The sequence below is a fragment of the Aquarana catesbeiana genome, linkage group LG06 (genome assembly GCF_042186555.1).
Source record: "Aquarana catesbeiana isolate 2022-GZ linkage group LG06, ASM4218655v1, whole genome shotgun sequence".
Taxonomy (NCBI): domain Eukaryota; kingdom Metazoa; phylum Chordata; class Amphibia; order Anura; family Ranidae; genus Aquarana; species Aquarana catesbeiana.
Window position 1 is genome coordinate 288,554,907 of NC_133329.1, and position 26,477 is coordinate 288,581,383.

The window sequence follows — 26,477 nt, forward strand, 5'->3', positions numbered from 1 at the left end:
ATATGTCAGTATTACATTGTATATCCCTGTATGTTTCAGTCGTTCAGTTACTTATCTAATAGTTTTTTTAATTGATGCCCCGCGCTGAAACCACCGCCTGTGAAAGGGAATTCCACATCCTTGCCGCCCTTACAGTAAAGAACCCTCTACGCAGTTTGTCTTCTAATTTTAATGAGTGGCCACATGTCTTATTAAACTCCCTTCCGTGAAAAAGTTTTATCCCTATTGTGGGGTCACCAGTATGGTATTTGTAAATTGAAATCATATCCCCTCTCAAGCGTCTCTTCTCCAGAGAGAATAAGTTCAGTGCTCGCAACCTTTCCTCATAACTACTATCCTCCAGACCCTTTATTAGCTTTGTTGGCCTTCTCTTTACTTGCTCCATTTCCAGCACATCTGTCAGAAACCATGAAGCAGACCGAGACAGAAGTACAGTTAATCACACTTGTTTAATAATAATAAAAAGGTAAACAGAGTAAGCGTGGTCAATACATAGCCAGAGTTCAGTAACCAGATCGGGTATTTAGCTAATGTCAGAGAGCCAGAGATCAACGTATTAGTACAGCAAGCAGGATTAGGAGCCAGAAGGGACGTCAGCCGAGCAAGTCTTCAACAGGAACGCAGGAGAAAAGTTTCTGAGATGTGACCAGAGGCGGAGGCAAAGATGAAGCGAGCTGGATGCCGTTAAGTAGGCAGGACTGATGAGCAGATCAACAACAGCTGAGTCACTGTGGAGAGAAAGGAGCTGGCAATTAGCTGACAGCTGAGCGGCCAACTCAGAGAAGGAAGGGCTGAGCCCAGCCCTGACAGTACCCCCTCCTCAACGACCCCTCCCCCTCGGAGGACCCCCGGGCTTGAGGGGAAAACATCTATGGAAATCACGGAGGAGGACAGGGGCATGTACGTCCGAGGATGAGACCCAAGAGCGTTCCTCCGGACCGTACCCCTTCCAATGCACCAGGTACTGTATGTGCCCACGGAACCTACGGGAGTCAACAATGGATTGTACTTCATACTCCTCATGGTTCTCAACCTGTATAGGGTGAGGACGTGGCACCGAGGTGGTAAAGCGGTTGCAGACCAAAGGTTTCAATAAGGAATCATGAAACACATTAGAGATGCACATACTAGGAGGAAGGTCCATTGCGTAAGCCACTGGGTTAATCCTGCGAAGGATACGGAAAGGCCCAATAAACTGAGGTGCGAACTTCAAAGAAGGAACACGAAGTCGGAGGTTGCAAGACTACAGCCAAACTCTGTCCCCAACCTGGTAGGAAGGCACAGGCAGGCGTCTGCGGTCAGCATGGAGTCTGTACCTATCGTTAGCATGTCGCAAAGCCCAAGTGGAATGAAGACAACGGAGATGCTCCTCTAACGCAGGAATACTCTGCGGAACAAACGAGGCAGGCAACACGGAAGGTTGGAAACCATAGTACACCATAAACTGGGACAAACGGGAAGCTGAATTCAAGGCACTATTGTGAGCAAACTCCGCCCACGGTAAGAGGTCTGACCAGTTGTTATGACGGTCAGAAATATAGCAACATAGGAATTACTCCAAGGACTGATTGGCTCGTTCTGTGGCCCCATTAGACTACGGGTGATATGCAGAGGAGAAAGCAAGCTCAATAGCCAACTGTGCACAAAAGGCTTGCCAGAACTGGGACACAAACTGACTACCCCTGTCTGAGACAATCTTCTTGGGTAGCCCATGTAAGCGGAAGATCTCCCAAGCAAAAATAGAAGCCAGTTCCTTAGAAGTAGGCAACTTCTTGAGTGGAATACAATGCAACATTTTCGAGAACCGGTCAACCACCAAGAGGATAACTGTGTTGCCCTGGGAGTTGGGTAACTTCATAATGAAATCCATAGACAGGTGGGTCCAGGGCCTCTCTCCATTGGGTATGGGTTGTAGGAGGCCCACTGGAAGGTGTCGTGGAGTCTTACTCTGAGCACACACGGAATAGGCAGCTACGAAGGCACGTAGACTAGGTCACCATAATTGCTGGGAAATGGCCCAAAAGAGTTGATTCTTTCCAGGGTGGCCAGCAGCCTTGGGAGAATGGTAAGTCTGGAGCACGGCAGTATGGAGACTCTCGGGAACAACGCAGCGGTCACAAGGTTTCTCGGGAGGAGCATCGACCTGAGCAGCAAGAATTTTTGTCACCCAAAGAAGTAAGACTGGTGCGAACCGTAGCCAGAATACAATCTAGAGGAATCACAGGAACCGACTCAATCTTGGAAGTGGAAGAAAATTGTTGTGACAAGGCGTCAGCCCTTACATTCTTAGTACCGGGTAAGAAAGAGACAATGTAATTAAAACTCGACAAGAAAAGAGCCCATCGCGCCCTTCTGGGAGAGAGGCGCTTAGCCTCAGACAAGAATGTGAGATTCTTATGGTCAGTAAGAATGAGAACCGGCACAGTGGTACTTTCAAGGAGATGTCTCCATTCTTTCAGGGCTAAAATGATCTCTAACAGCTCTCTGTCACCAATCTCATAATTGCACTCCGCTGGTGACAATTTCTTGGAAAAGTAGCCACACGGATGCATAGCGCACTCAGAGTTAAGATGTTGAGACAGAAAGGAGCCAACTCCAGTCTCTGAAGCATCAACTTCTAGTATGAAAGGCAACATAGGATCAGGGTGTGTCAACACAGGAGCAGAAACAAAGGCAACCTTGACTCTCAAAGGCCTTAATGGACTCCGGAGACCAACTCTGTGGGTTGCCATCTTTCCTGGTCATATCAGTCAGGGGCTTGAACAGAGACAAGAAGTTACGAATAAACTTCCTATAATAGTTGGCAAAGCCAAGAAAATGCTGCAGAGGACGTAAACCCACGGGTCGGGGCCACTGTAGGACCGCTGAAAGTTTCTCTGGGTCCATCGCAAAACCAGCAGTGGAAATGACATAGCCCAGGAATTTCACCTGTTCACAATGGAATTCGCACTTTTCCAATTCATAATAGAGATTGTTCTCTCGTAGTCTCTGAACTGAGACAGAAGTACAGTTAATTACACTTGTTTAATAATAATAAAAATGTAAACAGGGTAAGCGTGGTCAATACATAGCCAGAGTTCAGTAACCAGATCAGGTAGTCAGCCAATGCCAATGTCAGAGAGCCAGAGATCAACGTAGTAGTACAGCAAGCAGGATCAGGAGCCAGAAGGGACGTCAGCCAAGCAAGTCTTCAACAGGATTGCAGGAGAAAAGTCTCTGAGATGTGACCAAAGGCGAAGGCAGAGATGAAGTGAGCTGGACGGCTTTAAGTAGGCAAGACTGACGAGCAGATCAACAACAGCTGAGTCTCTGAGTCAGAGAAAGGAGCTGGCAATTAGCCGACAGCTCAGAGAAGGAAGGGCTGAGCCCAGCCCTGACAACATCCTTCCTGAGGACTGGTGCCCAGAACTGGATAGCATACTCCAGGTGAGGCCGGACCAAAGTCTTGTAGAGTGGGAGAATTATCACTTCATCCCTGGAGTTAATCCCCTTTTAAATGCATGCCAATATTCTGTTTGCATTGTTAGCAGCAGCTTGGTATTACATGCCATTGCTGAGCCTATCATCTACTAGGACCCCCAGGTCCTTTTCCATCCTAGATTCCCAAAGAGGTTCATCCCATAAAAAGTAGATTGCATTCATATTTTGCCACCCAAATTCATTATTTTACATTTTTCTACATTGCCTCCTTCCCGTCGACCGTGGGCACATATGTGGCCTCGGCTCTCAGGGGGTTATACCGGGATGATGACGTTTTTTAGACCGGGCGGTCAGCTCTTCAGGAATAACAACCGATGTGGCTTTGAGCGAGAGGGGACGTCCCCCCCCTTCCGCCGCTCTTCCCGGGCCTCCCATGCCACTGGGAGACCCGAGACATGATACGGCACTTCCGCCGGATAGAGTAAGGTTGGAACGAAGCCGGAAATGGCTTCTTCCAGTCGTCTTTCTGTAAACATGGAAGCGACGTCACATTGTCACTTCCGGTTTACTCGGCTGCCAATGGCGCCATTTTTTAAAAAACGACAGTATTCAGAATTGTTGTTTTTGGCGATCTGAATACTTTGAAGTGCAAAGGAGGGATTTGGGGTATTTTAGACCCCCGATCCCTCCATAAAGAGTACCTGTCACCACTTATTACTGTCACAAGGGATGTATACATTCCTTGTGACAGCAATAAAAGTGATCAAATTCTTTTTTTTAGAAGTGACAATGTAAAAAAATAAATAAGAAAGAAAAAAAAATAGTTTTTTAAAACGCCCCCGTGAGCTCGTGCAGCAAAGAAAACGCCCATGTAAGTCACGCCCGCCTATGTAAACGGTGTTCAAATCACACATGTGAGGTATCGCCACGATCGGCAGAGTGAGAGCAATAATTCTAGCACTAGACCTCCTCTGTAACTCTAACCTGGTAACCGTTATTTTTTTTAAAACACCGCCTATGGAGATTTTTAGGTACTGAAGTTTGTCGCCATTCCACGAGTGTGCGCAATTTCAAAGCATGACATGTTTGATATCTATTTACTCGGCATAACATCCTCTTTCACATATATATATTGTTTGGGGGTTCTAAGTAATTTTCTAGCTAAAAATACAGATTTTAACTTGCAAGCAACAAATGTCAGAAATAGGCTTAGTCATGAAAGTCATTTGCCATGTCGTTGCCCACCCCATTAATTTGTTCAGATCTTCTTGCAAGATTTCCACATCCTGCTGAGAAGTTATTGCCCTGCTTAGCTTAGTGTCGTCCACAAATACAGAGATTAAACAGTTTTACCCCATCCTCCAGGTCGTTTATGAACAAATTAAACAGGATTGGTCTCAAACCAGAACCCTGGGGGACCCCACTTCCCACCCCTTACCATTCCGAGTATTCCCCATTTATCACCACCTTCTGAACTCACCCTTGTAGCCAGTTTTTCAATCCATGTACTTACTCTATGGTCCATGCCAACTGACCTTACTTTGTACAGTCAACGTTTATGGGGAACTGTGTCAAATGCTTTTGCAAAATCCAGATACACCACGTTTACAGGCCTTCCTTTATCTAGCTGGCAGCTCACCTCCTCAAAGAAGGTTAATAGACTGGTTTAGCAAGAACGATTCTCCATGAATCCATGCTGATTACTGTTAATGATACCGTTTTAATTATTAAAATTATGTATATAGTCCCTTATCATATCCTCCAAGATCTTGTATACTATTAATGTTAGGCTAACTGGTCTGTAATTCCCAGGGATGTATTTTGGCCCTTTTTTAAATATTGGTGCTACATTGGCTTTTCTCCAATAAGCTGGTACAATTCCAGTCAGTAGACTGTCAGTAAAAATTAGGAACAATGGTCTGGCAATTACTTGACTGAGTTCCCTAAGTACAATCGGGTGCATCCCATCTGGTCCCGGTGATTTATTTATTAATTAATTTATTAAGTTTCCCAAGTCTGTTTCTAACTCTGTCCTCTGTTAGCCATGAGGTTGCTTCCTGTGATGTGTCATGAGGACAAACACTACCGTTTTGGTTACTGAAGCCCCCGATTCCCTCGTGAAGACTGAGGAGAACAATAAATTCAGTACCTTCGCCATCTCCTCATCCTTTGTAACCAGATGTCCTTCCTCATTCTTTATGGGGCCAATATGGTCTGTCCTCCCTTTTTTAACTGTTTATATACTTAAAGAATTTCTTGGGATTTTTTTTTTGCTCTCCTCCGCAATGTGTCTTTCGTGTTCTATCTTAGCCGCCCTAATTGCACCCTTACATATCTTGTTGCATTCTTTGTAAAGTCTGAATGCTGATAATGATCCCTCAGCCTTGTATTTTTTGAAGGCCTTCTCCTTTGCTTTTATATTTATTTTTACATTGGAGTTAAGCCATCCCAGGACTTTTGTTCGCTCTTTTTAAATTTATTTCCCAATGGGATGCATTGGCTAATGCCCTTATTTAAAGCAAACCCATCTTTCCTCCGTGTTCTTTGTTTCTAAGATTTTATCCCAATTTATATCTTCTAGCAAGGTTTGTAGTTTAGGGAAGTTGGCTCTTTGGAAATTCAGTGTCTATGTGTCACCCTTGTGTTTCCAATTTTTTGATTTATACTGAAGCCAATTGACCTTTGATCGCTGTTTCCTAAATTGCCCTATATTTCCACATCCGTGATCAGGTCTGTATTGTTGGTAATCAGTAAATTTAGTAATGCCTTGTTTCTAGTTGGTGCATCTACCATCTGACCCATGAAATTGTCCTGCAAGACATTTAGGAACTGGCGAGCCTTAGACTAATGTGTGGTTCCCTCCTCCCAGGCTATGTCTGGATAATTAAAATCCCCCATTATGATAACAATTCCCATCCTTGCTGCTAATCCAAATTGTGATAGGAGGTCCATCTCCCCCTCCTCCCTCAGGTTAGGGGGCCTATAGCATACTCCCAGTATTATTTTCCCCTTAGCTTCATCCCTTTGGAGCTCTACCCATAAGGATTCCACCTCCTCCCTAGCTCCCTTATTGATGTCATCTCTCACATTCACTTGTACATTATTCTTGATATATAGGCATACCCCTCTCCCTTTTTTTACTCCCTCTATCCCTGCGATAAAGGGAATACCCTTGAATGGTTGCCAGCCAATCATGAGAACTGTTGAATTAGTCTCTGAAATTCCCACGAAATCTAAATCCTCCTCGTTCAACAGTATCTCTAGTTCACCCATCTTGTCCGCCAGGCTCCTTGCATTGGTGAACATGCCATGTAGTTTAGACTGGTCGCATACTATCCTCTTATTGGGTGTTCTGAGATTGCAAATAGGACTTGTTACTATACTTAACTCGGGTTTATGTGCTTTAGTCAACCTACCACTAATGCCCCCAATACTACCCTCTAGAATATGTTCATTTCTGACTATCTCTACCTCTGGACCCTCCCCCCCGTCACCTAATTTAAAAACCCCTCTAACTTTTTGGCCATCTTTACTCCCAGCAGATCTGCACCCTCCTCATTTAGGTGCAGTCCGTCCCTTCTATAGAACTGGTGACCGACTGAGAAGTTGGCCCAGTTCTCCAGGAACCCAAACCCCTCCTTACTACACCAGCTCCTCAGCCACTTGTTTACTTCCCTAATCTCCCTTTGCCTTTCTGGTGTGACTTGAGGTACCGGTAGTATTCCAGAGAATACTACCTTGGATGTCCTTTTCCTCAATTTAGCTCCTAAGTCCCTAAAATCGTTCTTTAAGACACTCCAGGACACTCCATCTGCCTCGGACTTTGTCATTGGTGCCAACGTGCACCAAGACAGCTGGGTCTTCCCCAGCCCCTAGTAATCTGTCCACCAGATCCGTGATTAGCGGAACCCGAGCACCCGGTAGACAGCATACAGTTCGGCACTTCAGGTCTTTGTCACAGATTGCCCTCTCTGTCCTTCTAAGAATTGAGTCCCTTACCACCAGAACCTGTCTATCCTTTCCCTTTGCTTCCCCCCCACTCTCACTGGAGGAGTTCTTCCTCTGGTGGCTAGGAGAGTCCCTCAGCTCCAGCAGTGCTGGCCCTGACCTGTTTCACCAATGTCACTCAATGGAGCGTACTTATTGGGATGCTCCAGCCCAGGATTAGCCTCCCTGGCACTTCCCCCTCTATCTTCACCAACTGTCACCCATCTACTCGTTTCTAATGCCTGCACCTCTTTGTCTCCACCTGCCCTTTTGCTGGCCCCTGACAGGTGCGTTCCCAGCTCTCCTTTAGTATGGAGGGTCTTCTCAGTGCTGACAGCTGCTTCCCTAGATTCAGAACCTGGGCTTCCAGGGAAACAATGTGCTTACATTTTGCACTGCAGTGTTCGCCCTCAATCAGATGATCAAGGAACGCATACATGCCGCAAGATGTACACCGATGTACAACGCATCTCCACACCCGCCGGGCATCGTACTTACTAATTTAATGAGAATTGGGGATTATACCCTGTCTAAATTACCTAACAACTAGCTTCCTGATACTAATACTCAACTATACAACACACAGTTACTCAACAAGACAATACACAGGTACTCGCCGCCCACGTGCACTTGCAGACCACGTGCAATCGCACTCGGGTATCAGAGCAAAGGGGGCTGACGATAAATGCATGCCACATGTCAGATATTTATTTGTAAAACCATTTGAAAACCATTTATCATTTTTATTCCACTTCATAATTATGTCCCACTTTTGTGTTGGTCTATCACATAAAATCCCAATAAAATACATTTACGTTTTTGGTTGTAACATGACAAAATGTGGAAAATTTCAAGGGGTGTGAATACTTTTTCAAGGCACTGTATATAGGCCCAAACATGGACCTATATGGTCTGATTTTCTCTAGCTTTCTACTTACCTATAGAACACGGATGGTGGCCTAGGGCAGTGATGGAGAACCTTGGCCCCCCAGATGTTTTGGAACTACATTTCCCATGATGTTCAACTACACTGCAGAGTGTATGAGCATCATGGGAAATGTAGTTCCAAAACATCTGGGGGGCCAAGGTTCGCCATGACTGGCCTAGGATGTCACATTTTACATTTATATCTGCAAAGAAGAGTGGGCCAAAATTTCTCATCAGCAATGTGAAAGACTCATTGCCAGTTATCGCAAACACTTAATTGCAATTGTTGCCGCTAAGGCTGGCACAACCAGGTATTAGGTTTAGGGGGCAATTACCTTTTCACATAGGGCCAGGCGGGTTTTGACGGCTTTTTTTCCCTTAATAAATGAAATCATCATTTAAAAACTGCATTTTGTATTTACTCTGGTTATCTCAGGTTATCTTTGTGTAATATTTAAATTTGTTTGATTATCTGAATCATTTAAGTGTGGCAAATATGCAAGAAAATGAAAAAAATCAGGAAGTGGCAAATACTTTTTCACAGCACTGTAGGCTGTAGATAGTTTTTCTTGTTTTATTAGACATTAGTCTGTATTTTGTTGTTACATAACTTTTCATTATGTGTTTACTTTCTTTGGCATCTAGGAGCTGGTAGCACTAAGTCCAAGTAAAGCAGCTGACCTGGTGTGCACTCACTTTGGTGAGCAGCTAAGTGAGGTTCTTGAAAAGCTCCAGGTAATATATTTATCAACAAGAGTGTTTCATTCCCACCAATATTTGAGCTACGTTTTATATATATATATATATATATATATATATATATATATATATATATATATATATATATAATTCTTTGAAATATTGGATTCTTTTTTGTTCCTGTGTTCCTGTTATTAGAATCATTCTTATATTAAAGTATACAATCTAATTGAAATGTATAGTATTCTTAATTATGAAGAAGCAATTTATAATATTTTGCATCTGCAAATAAGGTAACTGTCAGAAACCATGAATCAGACCAAGACAGAAGTACAGTTAAATCACATTTGTTTAATAATAATAATAATAAAAAAAGGTAAACAGCGTAAACGTAGTCATAACATAGCCAGAGTTCAGGAACCGGAACGGATAGTCAGACAAGCCAAAACGTCAGGGAGACAGAGATGAGCGTAGTAGAACAGCAAGTAGGATCTGGAGCCAGAAGGAATGTCAGCCAAGCAAGCCTTTAACAGGAACACAGGAGAGCGTCTCTAGAGATGTGACCAAGACGAAGGCAGAGATCATCTGGGCTGGACGGCTTATATAGGCAGCACTGACGAGCAGGATATCATCAACAGGTGAGTCACTGTGGAGAGATAGAGCTGGCAATTAGCTGACAGCTGAGCAGCCAGATTAGAGAAGGAAGGGCTAAACTCAGACCTGACAGTAACAAAATTACATATCAAGTGAACTCATTATTGTATGAATTCAAAGTACATCTTCAATTGATTGAATGGTCTACACAGAGCCCTGACCTCAGCCCTATTGAAAGTTTGCAGGATGAAGCAACCCAAGCCTTCTCAGCATGAGTACTGGACCTAATGAATACTCTTTTGGCTGAATGTGCACAAATTTCCCCATAAACACTCCAAAATCTTGTGGAAATATGGGCACACAGGAGAGGGGAGGGGATTAACTTCATATAAGTTAAATTGACTTTGGAATGAGGTGTCCAACAAACTCATACATAGGTGTGATAGTCATGTGTCCCCAGACTTATGTCTATATAGTGTATTCGTATATTAGTGTATAGACATATAAAGTGAGCACTTTAAAGTGGTTCTAAGGGTGCAAGGTTTCTTACCTTCTACCTATGCATTAAGGTAAAACAGCCTTCTCTGTGCAGCTGCCGCTTAGTTCCAGTGAAGGGAACTCTTAAGGCGTCAGCATACCAAGACATTTTCATGCTCTCAACTTTGTGGGAACAGTTTGGGGATGGCCTCTTCCTGTTCCAACATGTCTGCGCACCAGTGCACAAAGCAAGGTCCATAAAGACATGGATGAGCAAGTTTGGGGTGGAGGAACTTGACTGGCCTGCAAAGAGTCCTGACCTCAACCCAATAGAACACCTTTGGAATGAATTAGAGCGGACACTGCGAGCCAGGCCTTCTCGTCCACATCAGTGCCTGACCTTACAAATGCGCTTCTGGAAGAATGAACAAACATTCCAATATATATACATTCCGAAACCTTGTGGACAGCCTTCCCAGAAGAGTTGAAGCTGTTATAGCTGCATAAGGGTGGGCCAGCTCAATATTGAAACCTACGGACTAAGGCTGGGATGTCATTAAAGGTCATGTGCGTGTAAAGGCAGGCATCACAATACTTTTGACGTGTGTGTTGTGTCCCCTGGAATCACTTTTATTTACCAAGGGATTTGTAACTGTTTCACAAACCTCATGATTTACACTTCCCTGCCACATTGCACAGGCAGACAGTTATCACATCTATATCCTGGCTCAGCATGCAGCTACATATGTCAGCTCTCTACCTCCAGCATGCTCTCTGGACAGTGAATCACCATTGTCACTTCTGTATATTCTGCAATGGGGTGATCCAGGAAGCACTGAATCTGAAACAGGAAGAGTGATCTGGACATTTAATTATTCCTCCAAACAGTGCAGTGAAGAGGACAGAGAAGAAATCACAAAGTATATATTAATTATTTACTATTTGATAGTATCATGGTGTGGAAAATGTTTAAACAAAATAATTTATAAATGTATTCAGCAATAGGGCTGAGACCCATAGAGAAGTAACTAGCCTCAGAGACAGGAATTTTCATTTTTTAGAGTAAATCAGCCTGCATTGTCTGGGTAAAACTAACATAAGGATGTACAAAGAGATGCATTTCCCAGACAGGCACTGGCCATTAAAATGCTTGAAAACGTTTGTCTTTGTCTAGGGTTGTCCACATTGAATAAAAACTACTGATAATATATTAGGCTGGATTCATGTGACTATAAATGTCCCAGTGTAATATTAATCAAAACCCAGGGCTCTCTGAGAAGACTTTACTGGCATCTTTTCTATTGCATGAATCTGCAGTTTTCTGTACCATGAGAATAGGGAATAGGACTAGCTGCTAAAAAGCACTGATACCAGCATTTTTCTGCCTCGCGTTTGATGAGAGATGAAAGCTGGGACATGTATTTACCATCCTGCGCTTCCTGTCTATAGTCGCACACCTCTAACCATTTCAATCGAATCATCTCTGCTGGCAGACACTTAATGAGTTCATTAGCACAATCTTAAGAAAGCCAGGTTTCCTTCACTGTGACCTTCAGTGCAGAAACCTTCAAATGACTCGTCTCTGTAACTTGCCATCTGATGGTCAGTCATCTGCTGCATTTCCAGTGTTTGCCCTTTCTAAAGAAACAAATCTTTTTGTTTAGATGTGATGCTAGCTCCTTTATATGCAAAATAGAATCCCATATAAAGTAGGTAACACTTTTAACACTGATCCTTTTGGTTTATAAAACAGCCTAGGTCTCATTAGAAAGCATTTTTTTTTCTAAAGCAGAACTACAGTCAAACGTCTAAATACACTCTAGGATGCATATGTATTTATTGTTTTACTGGCCAAAGGATTTATATAATTCAATATAAGAAAGTTTTTGAAATTTACACACTGCTGTCTGTCAGACCGGTAACGCATATTCCTAATTTTATGTAGTGCAAACTCCCCCAGCCCAAAGGACTCCTTCCTATGCTTCCAGGTATGGAGGGCATGTGACCTCCTCCTCTGTGAGGGTGGTGGGGCCTAGCAGCCAATTGCTAGATCTGTGCAATGTCATATGATCAATCGTGTGAAATCACCGCTCTCCCTAGTCACCAACATTTATGATTTAAATTCTGCCTGCAATAGAGGAAGCAACCTAGTGCATTACCATAACTGAACATTGCATGCCGTGAGTAGGCATGTCTATTAGGGATGCACTAATACAGTGATGGCAAACCTTGGCACCCCAGATGTTTTGTAACTACATTTCCAATGATGCTCGTGCACTCTGCAGTATAGTTGAGCATCATGGGAAATGTAGATCCAAAACATCTGGGGTGCCAAGGTTCGCCATCACTGCACTAATATAGTGGCCGCTGAAAATTATCAGCCAAAAATAGGATTATCTGCGTTTTGCCGAGCGAAAAAAAAAAGTGCAGATAATGGCATGCTGCATCCCATTGACTTTAATGCAAAAATGCCCCCTATTGACTTCAATGCAAAATTGACTTCTGTGCAAAACAGTGTTGCCAACCGTCAGTATTTTTACTGGCAGCCAGTAAAAAATGGGAACTTTTCTCCTGCCAGTAAATGGCAGCAACAGGAAAAGGTTGCCAGTAAAAAAATATGGCTGTGAAGCTCGGCTCAGAAATGCGCATGTGCAGTTCTGGTCCGGAGGCAACCAAGACCATCCGAGTGCCTAGTACAGTGTGTTTGGGCTGCGGTACCTGAATGTGTTGTGTGAGATCATGGTTCAAGGGAGCAGAATGGCTGCAGCCTCGTGTAGGGGTCTGCAGGATGGGAGCAAGGCAAGCCGGGTGCAAGACTGTCAGTGCTGTTTGTACTGGACTGAACTGGAGACCTGGCATTGAGAAGAGACTGTCACTGTGACTCAGGAGGGGACATGTCAGTGAGGTATCCTCATCTGTGCTGCTGCACCTTGCTGTCAATATCACTGTGAGAGTCAATTTCGTGTGTGTGCGCCTACCCATTCGAATTTCTTGCCCTCCTGAGTCCTGCCCCTGAGCTACTTATGTACTATATCGAAAATAAAAAAAGAAATATCTACCTTTAATCATATTGTACATGTTTGTAGCCTAAATGCTGAAATTTGTATTTAAAACTGTAATCTTGTAACTTTTGGAAGTGCCAGTACATTTTGGGTGTTGTGTCAGTAAATTTCATTCTGGTTGGTTGGCAACACTGATGCATAAACACCAGCCACATTAATTAAATGATAACATTTTGTGAAAAACTACCCTTTTCGGTTTTCGGCTAAGTGCATCCTAATTTTTCGGTTTCGGCACCAGAATTTTCATTTTGGTGCACCACTACTAATATCCAAAAAAAAACAAAAAACTATGAGACCGTCTCCAGATATACCATAACATGCTGATGGCATGGGAAGACCTCATAGCATACAGGAACGGCTGTCACGTTTTGAGGGTCAGGCCCTATTCACTTTTTGGTTGACTCTAAAAAGGAGGGCTTGATCCTCAAAACGCATCAGCCATTCCCGTACACTGTTAGGTCTTCCCAAGCCATCAGCAGATTATGGTAGATCTGGTGGCAGTCTAATCAGCTTTTATAGATATCCCTATGCATACCATGTGTCTGAGTAATTCACTTGCTGTTTATTTATTCATATTAATACAATTTAGTTATGGTAGTGCACTAGGTCGTGAAACCCTCTCTTTTGTGTTTTATACTCTCTGCATCTTTACCTTTGTCCAGCAAGGGGAGCTGACTTAGGGCCAATGGCTCTTTTTTTTTTATATTCTCCAGATTTCAGGAACTATGTCCTATGTTTATGATCTAAAGCCCCAAGGTGGCTTGTCTGTCTTGCTAGCGTGCCTGTAACTTTTGTTCAACAACTGCTGCCAAGAGTTGCCTAAGCCTATGATAATGTAATCATTGTCTGTTCTTTTCTTGCTCATTTTTTTATTATATGCGTATAGTTTATATTTTCTAGCACAATTACTGAGATTATTAAACATAACTGTTAATTTAGCTTTGCAGATATTATATTCACTGCAGTACAACACTTAGTCTATTAGATCATCCAAGTGCTATGCAGATTTTTTTTTTATAAACTTTATTTTTTTACTGTATGACTCTTTTTAATGCCTCCGTTTAACTACTCGGTCCCATTCAGCAGCATTGGCTATAACGAAACGCTCTGTCTTTTTGTAATTTTTAGAAAACATCATTACTGTTCCAGTTTCTTAGAAGCCTCTTGGATCCAAGGTTTGTAGTGCATGTATCATGCGGTATTACTGACATAAGTCTGTAAGCTATATTTTGGTGTCCTTTTTATTGAAGTATTCCAACATGAATGAGTGACGACAGCTGAACACTAGCAGGCATCAACAGTCTATTCAGTTACATATCTGTGTGTGATAAGTCTGAAACACAAACTGAAGCAGTAAAAAACAAACAAAAAAAAAAAAATATGAATAATATTATTCTAAAAATAGTGGTTGTGTATGTGAAAATCTGCTTTCTTGGAAATTATAGACAGATGGTCACATTTTATAGAAATGGAAGAGAAGAGATATTCCAAGTGTATTTTAGCAAAGAAAAAAATTTAAAGCAGGCACAAAATCATCGTTCGTGACCTCCCCTTTTGAAAATACTAGTTGCATGGCTGTTACGTTGATTTAATGTCTGTAAAACCCAACTCCAGGATCCCTCCGGCTCTCCCTTAATTTTTCTAACCCCCTGTTAATTTTTTTTTTTTTTAATAAATCGGTATACATACCTTTCTTCTGGTTGGTCATATGACATGCAAGGCTCTCGTACATTCTTCTGTGTCAAATGATACAGAGAACAGTAATCCTCTAGTGAGGTGGCAGCATGTCTCTGCATAATTCTCAGAGTCCAGTTTGGCATGATGTTGCTTGTTCGTGCAGGCCTGGGTATACAGGGATTGGGTGTCATTCAGCCCAGGAGTGAACCAGCAGCATTAGTCTAAGCAGCGAGTCTGCAGGGTACAGCACTGGAAAAGACTGGAGAAGTATTGCAGAGAAAACTACATCTTTTTGTTTTTTAAGCGCAGTGGGTACTTCATTTTTAATTCTTTTTTAAATTGGAGTTTTGTTTTAAAGTGATTGTAAACAATCACCCATTCAGTTTAAAATGGAAATGAAAGGCAAAACATTTTTGTATAGATAGATAGATAGATATATATATATATATATATATATATATATATATATATATATATATATATATATATATATACCCTTTTCCCGTTTTTTATAAATTATTTTTTATCAGTTTTTAATAGAAAAGTAAGGGGAGTAGCAGAAACATCAAGGATTTCACATATAGCAAACAATACAAAGAGAACAGGATACTTTTTCATGCAAGTACATGGTACAGCAGGCACATATCAGGAATGTGAAGTGTTGAGGTAACACAGACCTGAAGACATGATAAGAAGTTTTGTGCTTGGTCAGTGATAATCAGTATCTGAGAGTATTGTGACGCCAAAGACAGCTGCGAAGCTTTATTCTTAAACAGATATCAGCAATCACCATCCGGGATTAATATTCCAGTTTTAGATAGGTGAAAATGGGATAATTCCTGCAGTGATTCGTATATCAAGTGAGTCTTGCTCCTTTTGTGTTCTGCTTATTGCCAATTAAGTAGAGTATATATCACTGTGAGGGCACTTTCACACTGGGGCGGGCGGGCGTCGACGGCGCTTTTAACCCCTACTAACGGCTGAAAAGGGGTTAATAGCACCTGCAAAGCACCGCTGCCGAGGCGTTTTGCAGGCGCTTCGACAGCGCTGGCCATTGATTTCAATGGCAGGGGCGTTTTAGGAGCGGTGTCCCCCAACGCCCCAAAGATGATGCTTGCAGGACTTTTTTTCCTGTCCTGCAAGCGCACCACTCCAGTGTGAAAGGCCTTCACACTGGAGAGGCAGGGGAGGCGTTTTTCAGGTGCTTTACAGGTGCTATTTTTAGCCTTTTAGTGCCTGAAAAACGCCTCAGTGTGAAAGTACTGTAGTCTGACTGAGAGTGGCAGCAGCAGCTTCCTAAAGTGGAGTTCAGTTGAAAAGATCTCACCTGGGGGTCTTCAAGATGTTGGAAGAACTTGGTAACTTTGCCTGTATCCACCTAAAATTTAAAGTTTGGTTGGACTTGCGATTTAACTGTATATGCATTATTGTTAAAATGCAGTCTTTCTGGATCTGTAAGGCCCCCATTTTCAACTGCTGTTTTTCAAGTCGGAAAATATAAATAAACCTAAGGAATGGGATATGGCTCATTGGCTGTTTTCTGCAGTAAATGGATATGAAAACAGACTCCTTTATTAAAATAACTGAATTGCAGACTCTTTCATGTTGGCTGTGTGGTTTAATATGCATTCTGTGCAGCATCAGAATGAAAAAATGGCATGAGTGTGAACATATGAGCAGAAGCGGTTCTGGAAAATGTTTACGGAAGAAGAGATTGGTAGTATGGTACATGCATGATAACAGGCATTGGGAGGACAATCAGGGAGATGGTCAGGAGAGATGATGACATAAACAGATAAGTACTTCCAGCAAATAAACTGCAGACAGAATACTGAATGCCAAGGACAGACTCTGCAATGTGGACATTTATGAAAACCGGCATACAGAAATGTGTGGCTTGTAACAACTAATATATACAGAATGATGTAGCGCAACTTACATAAAATAACCACCATATAATAAGATTGCAAACAATTGTGCAAAAAATGTGTGCAAAAAAAGGAAAAAGAAAATGATAAAAGTGCAAACAATTGTGCAAAAAATATATGTGTGTCCAAATAAATAGTCCAATGTATCTCCAAGAATATCAAAGGAAACAATATCTAATTTGAATCCACTCCAATCGCCAATGTGTCTTCATCACCAGAGAGGGAAAAACATGTGGTGAGACCTACGGGTAATGCAGGGGTCACGGCAGTGAGGTGAGAGGCTAATCTACAAGGGTGGAGGATTCACACTTTGCATTACACGTTGCATTGGTGATTGGAGTGGATTCAAATTGAATTTAGTTTCCTTTGATATTTTTGGATTTACATTGGACTATTTTTTTTGAACACACATATTTTTTGCACAATTGTTTGCACTTTGTTTTTTTCCTTTGATATTTTTGGATATACATTGGATTATCTATATATATATAGATATCTATCAGCCCTCAAATTTTCCACTCGCCTACTCGCATTTTGCGAGTGGAAAATGAGGGCTGGCGAGGAGCTGGGAGTGGGGAGGCGAGCGGGGTTGACCGGGAGCCGTTCTCCCGGTGGAAGAGTGCATAGATTTAGAGGAGAGCCATGCGATAACCGAGCGGTAAAACACGCCGTAACAGCTGACATTGAAACTGTCTCCGCTCTGCTCATTCTCGCGCAGCCCTGCCTCCTCCTAACCCTGTGCCTGTGATAGACAGAGCGTGGGTCCAATGCGGGGATGCATTCTATCTATCACAGTCGCTGGGTTAGGAGGAGGTGGGGCTGTGTGAGAATGAGCAGAGCGGAGACCGTTTCAATGTCAGCTTTTACAGCTTGTTTTACCACTCTGCGATCCTGGCTCTCCTCTAACGCGTCATGATCCGGCCTCCCTCTCACTTTCCCTGCCCTGGCAAGGCTGGAATGGGAGCACCATGAGGCTGCTATTTGGGGCACAGTAATGCTGCAGTTTGTGGAACAGTGACACTGCAATTTGGGACACAGTGAGGCTGCAATGTGGGTAACAGTGAGGCTGCAATGTAGGGCACGGCGAGGCTGCAATGTGGGGCACGGCGAGGCTGCAATGTGGGGCACGGCGAGGCTGCAATGTGGGGCACGGCGAGGCTGCAGTGTGGGGAACGGCGAGGCTGCAGTGTGGGGCGCGGCGAGGCTGCAATGTGGGGCGCGGCGAGGCTGCAATGTGGGGCGCGGCGAGGCTGCAATGTGGGGCGCGGCGAGGCTGCAATGTGGGGCGCGGCGAGGCTGCAATGTGGGGCGCGGCGAGGCTGCAATGTGGGGCGCGGCGAGGCTGCAATGTTGGGCGCGGCGAGGCTGCAATGTTGGGCGCGGCGAGGCTGCAATGTTGGGCGCGGCGAGGCTGCAATGTTGGACGCGGCGAGGCTGCAATGTTGGGCGCGGCGAGGCTGCAATGTTGGGCGCGGCGAGGCTGCAGTGTTGGGCGCGGCGAGGCTGCAATGTTGGGCGCGGCGAGGCTGCAATGTTGGGCGCGGCGAGGCTGCAATGTTGGGCGCGGCGAGGCTGCAATGTTGGGCGCGGCGAGGCTGCAATGATGGACACGGCAAGGCTGCAATGATGGACATGGTGAGGCTTTAGGTGTCTCATGCTATGCACCAGGTTTTCCTATATTTCTTCTGGAGAAAGACATCTTATTGACTCAGTAATACTGGTAATTACATTTACAGGAATGTATGTAAATGAATGAATTCAATATTAATGTTCATAAAAACAAATGTTAATCTCATATTTCAAAAGTCTTTTTATATTTGCAGCTTTTATTAAAATAATACCTAGTGATACTGCCATGACATTCCTTCTCAGGCACTTTCTATGGGGGGGGTGACAATGTACTGTCCTTGTCTCCCAATGGTGCATTGTCGCTCTTACATGTTCCTGTGATTAAAGTAAAACTTCACCCAAAAGGGAAAGTTCCACTCTTCCTCCTCCTCCCCCACCCTCCACCTTCACATTTGGCACTTTATTTTTTAGGGGGAGTCAAAATCAGGTACCCGCTTCATCACTTTTGGTTGGATCGCCATGGAAGTTTGGCCCCCTCCTTCCCCCACAGCCTTCTGGGACACATCACAGGTCCCAGTAGACTGCAGGACCTTTTACAAAGCACAGCACAGCTCGTGCATGCGCAGTGGTAATCTGGCTGTGAAGCCACAAGGCTTCACTGCGGGTTTCCCTTAGTTAAGATGCCGGCACCTGGACCCCGAAGCCAAAGAATCAGCTTGGGTGAGGACAGGGCCGGGCCCCTGGACAGATAAGTGTCCTTATATTAAAAGGTCAGCAGCTACATTGTTTGTAGCTGCTGACTTTTATTTTTTTTGGGAGGGGGGGGGACTGGGGAAGCACCTCCTTCACCACTTCAGCCTTGGAAGAATTTACCCCTTTCCTGACCAGAGCACTTTTTGCGATTCGGCACTGTGTCGCTTTAACTGACAATTGCGCAGTCGTGCGACGTTATACACAGACAAAATTGACATCCTTTTTTCCCCACAAATAGAGCTTTCTTTTGGTGGTATTTGATCGCCTTTTTTGCACTATAAACAAAAAAAGAGCGACAATTTTGAAAAAAAAAAACACAATATTTTTTACTTTTTGCTATAATAAATACCCCCAAAATTATATAAAAAAAATATTTTTTTCCTCAGTTTACGCCGATATGCATTCTACATATTTTTGGTAAAAAAAAAACGCAATAAGCGTATATTGATTGGTTTGCGCAAAATTTATAGTGTCTACTAAATAGGGGATAGTTTTATGGCATTTTTATTTTTCATTTTTTTTTATTAGTAATGGCGGCGATCTGCGATTTTTATTGGGACTGCGACATTATGGTGGACAGATCGGACACTTTTGACACTATTTTGGGACCATTGTCATTTATACAGCGATCAGTACTATAAAAATGCATTGATTAGTGTGTAAATGAAAATGGCAGTGAAGAGGTTAACCACTAGGAGGCGGTGTAGGGGTTAAGTGTGTCCTAGGTAGTGATTCTAACTGTGGGGGGGAGGGGCTACACCTCACATGACAGCGATCACTGCTCTCGATGACCGAGAGCAGTGATCTCTGTCCTGTCACTAGGCAGAATGGGGAAATGCTTTGTGTACCTCTCCGCGACACGATCGCGGGCACTCGGCGGACATAGAGTCCGCGGGACCCGCGGTCACGGAGTCTGGGGCGGCGCGCACGCGCCCACAGCACCGCTTTTTAAAGGGGACGTACCTTTTTTCCCACCAGTGCCATTCTGCCAACGTAAATCACCATGCGCTGGTCGGCTAGCGGTTAAAGGGATAGTTCACCTTTACCATAAAACTGCAGATAAGAGGCATCTGTAGATAAAAACAAACTGTGCAGCTCTGACTAACGTTGAATAAAGCCCTTGCTATAGGTGTAGTCCATTCACATACCTTATAAAGCTTAATGGGAATATTCCCAGGACGTTGCTAAGTACTCCCAGGACGTTGCTAAGTGAGGCCTAATCCTCACTGCTCACCTCCACCATCACAGGAGTGAGTTCTCAAATGCTGAACTCAGAACTACTGCATCAGGGGAGAGAAAGCGTATGTGAGGGGGTTTGAATCAGAGAAAGAGCTCACTCCTGTGATGGTGGAGGTGAGCAGTAAAGACTAGGCCTTAGTTAGCAATGTCCTGGGAGTATTCCAGCCAGGCTACATAAGGTTTGTATATGGCCTACGCCAATAGGAAAGGCGGCATTCATCTTTAGTCAGAGCTGCACAGTTTGTTTTAATCTACAAACATCCCTTACCTGCATAGGCAGTTTTTTTGTAAAGGTTAACTATCCTTTTAACATTAAAAACAGCCATGACCCTCCCCCCCTCACAATCTCCAATCCTCCAAAATTATGCAAACTGTCCATTGCCCATATTCCCATGTACACACAACTGCCTGTCCTGGTGGATCATTCACACGAGTATATAAAGGATTCAACAAGAAACTGGTGTTAGCCAGCACAAATAGAAGACAGCAGTCATACATTAACATGCATAAAGCAGATCAAAGCTTGTTAGAACTGCAGAAGGATTTTGGAGTGTTTTTACAGGTTTGCAGGAGACCAAAACTTCAGGAGCTGGCCCAGCCTTGAAGTTTAACTGCTTTTTTTTTTGTTTTGTTTTGGATGCAGTGGAATTAGATTTTCCCAAGGCGTCTTTCAGGACAGCACCTGAGAGATAGCGACTCCACCCACCGGAACAGGAAACACCTTCTTCCTCCAAACTTTAAAGGGAGGCGCCTCCCCACCATACCTCAGTTTTTGTGTTTCCTCCGGCCTGGAGGGAACATCTTTTGAGGGGGAGTCAGGTTCTCTCAGGTGCTCCTGGGAGACGGGGCTTCCTTTCTTTTTTTTTTTTCCTCCTTCAGGGACCCGCTGTCCTCCCGGCCTACCCAAGCCTCGGCAGCGGTAGCAAACGGGCTCCTCTTCCCCTCCTGGTGCTCGGTGAGAGCCGTAGACCCGGTGATCTGCGCGGTCATAGGGCGGCGGTGCGCGTGCGCCGCCGCCATGTTTTTTGGCCGGCAGGCGCGGCGGAAGTGACATGGCGGGGTCGCTGGGTCAGCAGAAGCGTCATTTCCGGCGTGGATGCAAGGGGGGAGGAGGGAGGACAGGAACTGGCGCCTACTTCCGCTTCCGGTCCGGTGCTGATGCACTATGGGAGTCCGGAAGCGGCTTATAAAGCCACAAGTGAGGAGCTGCACACCAGAGATGGAGGACTCAGCGTCTGCAGCGGTGGGGACAGGCACAGGCGCCAGTAAAGCTCAGGTAGGAGCAGCAGTTTAAGTCTGCCTTTCTTCCTTTTCCTGGGTTTGGTCTATTTTCTTTTTTCTTACCCCCTAGTGGCAAGGGGCCTGTCTGGGCACTAGAGGCTGACTGGTTTCTTCTTAGTGCACCTGTGGGTGATTCTTGTGTAGCTGAGACCGGGTCTCACTAAAAGGTCCCCTGGTTTTTTTCCCTTTTTTGTTTTTTCTCTCACAGGCTAAAAGCTCTGACCCAAAAAAGAGATGTCCTTCTTGCAGGGCCAAAATGGGAGAAAATTGGAAAAAAGTCTTATGCAGTACATGCATCACTTCTTTAGTTAAGGAGGAATCAGCTTCGGTTTGTGATGATCTGGTTGCCTCTGTAAAGAAGGAACTATACGCCACGATTCAGACTTTTCGTGACTCTTTAGTTAATCCAACTGCTAGTCAGCCATCCACTTCTGAGGCTTCCCAGGGTTCTATTTCTTTCCCCATGGTAGAAGCTTTACCTGAAGGCCCCTCTATCAGGGAAGAGCAGTCCCCTACTCCTTCCATTAAAGATTCGGAGGAGGAGGGTGAGGAAGCGGAGGTGGCTCCTTCCAAATTTAAGCTTTCCCTAGAGGAGGTAGACGGACTCCTTAAGGCTATCCATGTTACACTTGGCTTAAGTGAGGAAAAGAAGGAGTTATCTCTTCATGACCGCATGTATGCAGGGTTAAATGAGCCTAAGGGGCGAACATTTCCGGTTCATTCGGTCATTTCTGACGCCATTACTAAGGAATGGCAAGATCCAGAGAAAAAGCCCTTTTTTTCCAGAGCCCACAAAAGGCGATTCCCTTTTGAGGAGGACCCTTCTGCGGTGTGGAATAAGGTGCCCAGGTTGGATGCGGCCTTTTCACAGGTCTCAAGATCCACAGACCTGTCTTTTGAAGACATGGGTGTTCTAAGGGATCCAATGGACAAACGCATGGATCTTTTGCTCAAGAGATCATGGCAATCAATCATGAGCAATTTAAAACCAGCAATGGCCACAACCTGTGTAGCCAGGAATCTGGAATACTGGGTGAACCAACTTAGATCTCATATAGTGGCAGATTCCCCCAAGCAGGAGATCTTAGATTCCTTTCCTACCCTGATTTCTGCGGTTGCTTATATTGCTGATGCTTCGGCTGAAGCTATCAAAATGTCAGCTAGGTCTGCAGCCTTAGCAAATGCTGCGAGAAGAGCTTTATGGCTAAAAACCTGGCCAGGTGATACAGCTTCAAAGAGTAAACTTTGTGGTATTCCCTTTTCAGGTGACCTTCTTTTTGGCCCTGATCTAGATAATATCCTAGACAGAACTGCCGATAAGAAGAAGTCCTTTCCAGTCAAAAAGAAAAAGCAGACCCCAAAACGTCTTTTTCGACCTCAAAAAACTCAACAGCAACAGCAGGAAAATAAGTTTCAGGGCAGGAGAAAAAATTGGTCCGCGCAAAAGGCGAAGGGCAAAGGCGGAATTCTCTTCCGTCCTCCTTCACAGGCCGAAAACTCACTATGACTCATCTCTGCGGGTCGGCGGAAGATTACGAGAGTTTCTTCCGCAGTGGTCAGTGATAACTACAAGTCAGTTTATTCTGACCACTCTCTCGCAGGGTTATACTCTCGAGTTTTCCAGAAGCCCCCCAAGAAGGTTTCTGGTAACAAATGCTCCTCGAGATCCAATAAGGGCCCTGGCCATGAAATCCTCTCTGGAGGAACTGATGCAACAGGGTGTAGTAATCCCGGTGCCACCAGAGGAATGGCACGAGGGTTTCTATTCACATGTCTTCCTGGTAAAAAAAACCAACAGGAAGATTTCGTTTAATTCTAAATTTAAAGCCACTAAACAGAGCCATCAAATACAGAAGGTTCAAGATGGACTTAATTTTCACCGCCAGAAATCTTCTGACTCCAGGTTGTTTCATGGCGTCAGTGGATCTAAAGGATGCATACCTGCATATTCCAATCTCATCCCAGTCCCAGAGGTTTCTCAGGTTGGCGGTAAGGTTGGAAGGCAGAATTCAGCATCTGCAATTCAGAGCCCTCCCCTTCGGGCTATCATCCGCACCCCGAATTTTTACCAAGGTAATGGCAGAAGCCCTAGCTCCGCTGCGTCTTCAGGGAATCGCAGTAATTCCTTACTTAGACGATCTGCTATTTTTCGCCCCCTCAAGAGAGGAGTTGAGGAGCAATTTAAGCAGAGCATGCAGCCATCTGGAGTCTCTAGGTTGGATCCTAAATCTCCAAAAATCTTCCCTGGAACCATCTCAGGAGATTCGGTTTCTAGGGTATATAATAAATTCGGTAAGCCAAAGAATTTTTCTTTCTTCAGAGAAGAAAGGAAAAATCCAGGATACAGTGTCTTTTTTGCAGACCAACCAGCAGCTGACGGTAAGGTTGGTCATGTCAGCCCTGGGTGTTCTGACTTCGTCAATGCCAGCTGTTCAGTGGGCAAGACTGCACTTCAGACATCTGCAGGCTTTTCTTCTGAGATCTTGGGATCACAATTTGGAATCCCTAGATTCAGAGGTAAGAGTTCCAACCCATGTGAAGAGGTCACTATGGTGGTGGAAAAGGCAGGATATCCTATCGGAGGGGTTAGTCTGGGCCTTTCCAATCGGAAAAAGGCTGACAACCGATGCCAGTTCCTGGGGTTGGGGAGCCCACCTAGAAAAGGGTTTCACTCAGGGAAACTGGTCCAGGAAAGAGGCGACCAAGTCCTCAAACTGGAGAGAGCTCAAGGCGATCGACTTGGCTCTGAAGTCATTTGCTCAGGGGCTTCGGGCCCAGCATGTTCAAATACTAACAGACAATGCCACGGCCGTGGCTTACATAAACAGGCAGGGAGGTACAAGGAGCAAATCGCTGCAAGTACTAGCCATGAGCATTCTCCGTTGGGCAGAAGGACACCTGCTGTCTTTATCAGCAGTCCATCTAAGGGGATCCCTGAACAGGGTAGCGGATTTCCTGAGCAGAAACCCCATTCAGGAAGCAGAATGGTCGCTGAACCCAGAGGTTTTCGCCATGATTGTCGAGAAGTGGGGGCTGCCAGAGGTGGACCTGTTCGCCTCAAAGGAGAATGCCTTGGTTCCGCAATTTTTTTCCCTAAGCAATCACGACGGGTCACTAGGAACAGATGCCTTGGCGTATCCATGGAGATTCCATCTCTGCTACGCTTTCCCCCCATTCCAGTTAATTCCCTTAGTATTAAGAAAGATTCAGGGGGAAACAGTACCGGTTATCCTAATCACGCCTTTTTGGCCAAGAGGGGCTTGGTTTTCAACCGTTCTGAAAATCGCGGTCAGGCCTTGTTGGCATCTGCCCCTCAGGCACGATTTACTATTTCAGGGGCCAGTAAATCACCCAGAGGTAGCCACTTTGGCGCTCACAGCCTGGTATCTGAAGAGCAGCTCTTAGGGAGCAAAGGTTTTTCCAACCGGTTAATCTCTACGCTATTATCCAGTAGGAAAAGGGTGACTAGAAATATCTATTCCAAGGTCTGGAAGGTTTACAATACATGGTGTAATTCATCTGACCATGACCCAGGGAGTCTTGTTTCCATTCTGGAATTTTTACAGGTTGGCGCTGACAAGGGACTAGCAGTTAGTACCTTGAAGGTGCAGGTAGCTGCGATAGCAGTATTCCTAGAAAAATCGGTGGCCTCAGATCCGTTGGTAACCAGATTTTTCAGATCCCTTACGAGATCCAGACCAGCACCACTTAAGTTGTTTCCAAAATGGGATCTGTCGATAGTCCTCCAGGCTCTAACAAGGAGTCCTTTTGAACCTTTGGAAGAAGCGCCACTCAGATATCTCACTTTTAAGTCTGTGTTTCTGATTGCCATGGTCTCTGCACGCAGGATCAGTGAGCTTAATGCTTTATCAGTTAAGGAACCCTATTTATCTATCTTCCCAGATAGGGTTATACTTAGAACAGATCAGAAATTCTTACCAAAGGTAGCTTCAGTACAAAATCGTGTTCAGGACATTGTGCTTCCGACCTTCTGCCCCAACCCAGTAGGGGAGAAGGAGACTTGTTTTCACATGTTGGATGTTAGAAGAGTTTTGTTATGTTACTTGGAAAGGACAAAGCTCTTTAGACGTTCAGATTCTCTGTTTGTGCTATTTTCGGGCAACAGGAAAGGTTGCCAGGCTTCTAAAATCTCTTTAGCAAGGTGGCTGAAGTTAGCCATTTCAGAGGCTTATTTGCATGCAGGTGTGTCTCCTCCAGCAGGAATTTCGGCACACTCAACAAGAGCATTAGCGGCCACTTGGGCAGAGAGAGCTGGTGCCACCCCTGAACAAATCTGCAAGGCGGCAACATGGTCGAGTTTTCACACATTCGTGAAACATTACAGGCTGGACCTCACATCTGCTAATGATCAGGCGTTTGGCAGAAAGGTCCTGCAAGCTGTTGTCCCGCCCTAAGGGGGTAAGTCTCTGTTATCCTCTCAGGTGCTGTCCTGAAAGACGCCTTGGGAAAAACCAAGTTAGACTTACCGGTAACTTGTTTTCCAGAAGTCTTTCAGGACAGCAACATCCCGCCCTATTGTATTGTATATACTATGCTGTGACTAACGTATGTGTTTATGTGTTCCAGCCGGGGCCGGAGGTCTTCTCTACTACAACTGAGGTATGGTGGGGAGGCGCCTCCCTTTAAAGTTTGGAGGAAGAAGGTGTTTCCTGTTCCGGTGGGTGGAGTCGCTATCTCTCAGGTGCTGTCCTGAAAGACTTCTGGAAAACAAGTTACCGGTAAGTCTAACTTGGTTTTTTTTGTTATTATTAACACCTTCTCAGGTTTTATTGCTGTCTGTGCCCCTTGTTAGAATCCTTCTCTCTATTTGTCCTGTTTATCATTATCATCAAAAGTGAAAGTA

General features: G+C 44.5%; 1 protein-coding gene across 2 annotated transcripts in view; it reads left to right on the forward strand.

The window, feature by feature from the left end:
- The window catches only part of VPS8 (VPS8 subunit of CORVET complex), a 388,855-nt gene that overhangs the window by 209,746 nt on the left and 152,632 nt on the right, over positions 1 to 26,477 (forward strand). For both annotated transcript variants that reach the window (XM_073633432.1, XM_073633433.1), the window contains 2 exons: positions 8,980 to 9,069; positions 14,295 to 14,341. In XM_073633432.1, the coding sequence (XP_073489533.1) occupies positions 8,980 to 9,069; positions 14,295 to 14,341 (137 nt within the window). The remainder of the gene's footprint in view (positions 1 to 8,979; positions 9,070 to 14,294; positions 14,342 to 26,477) is intronic.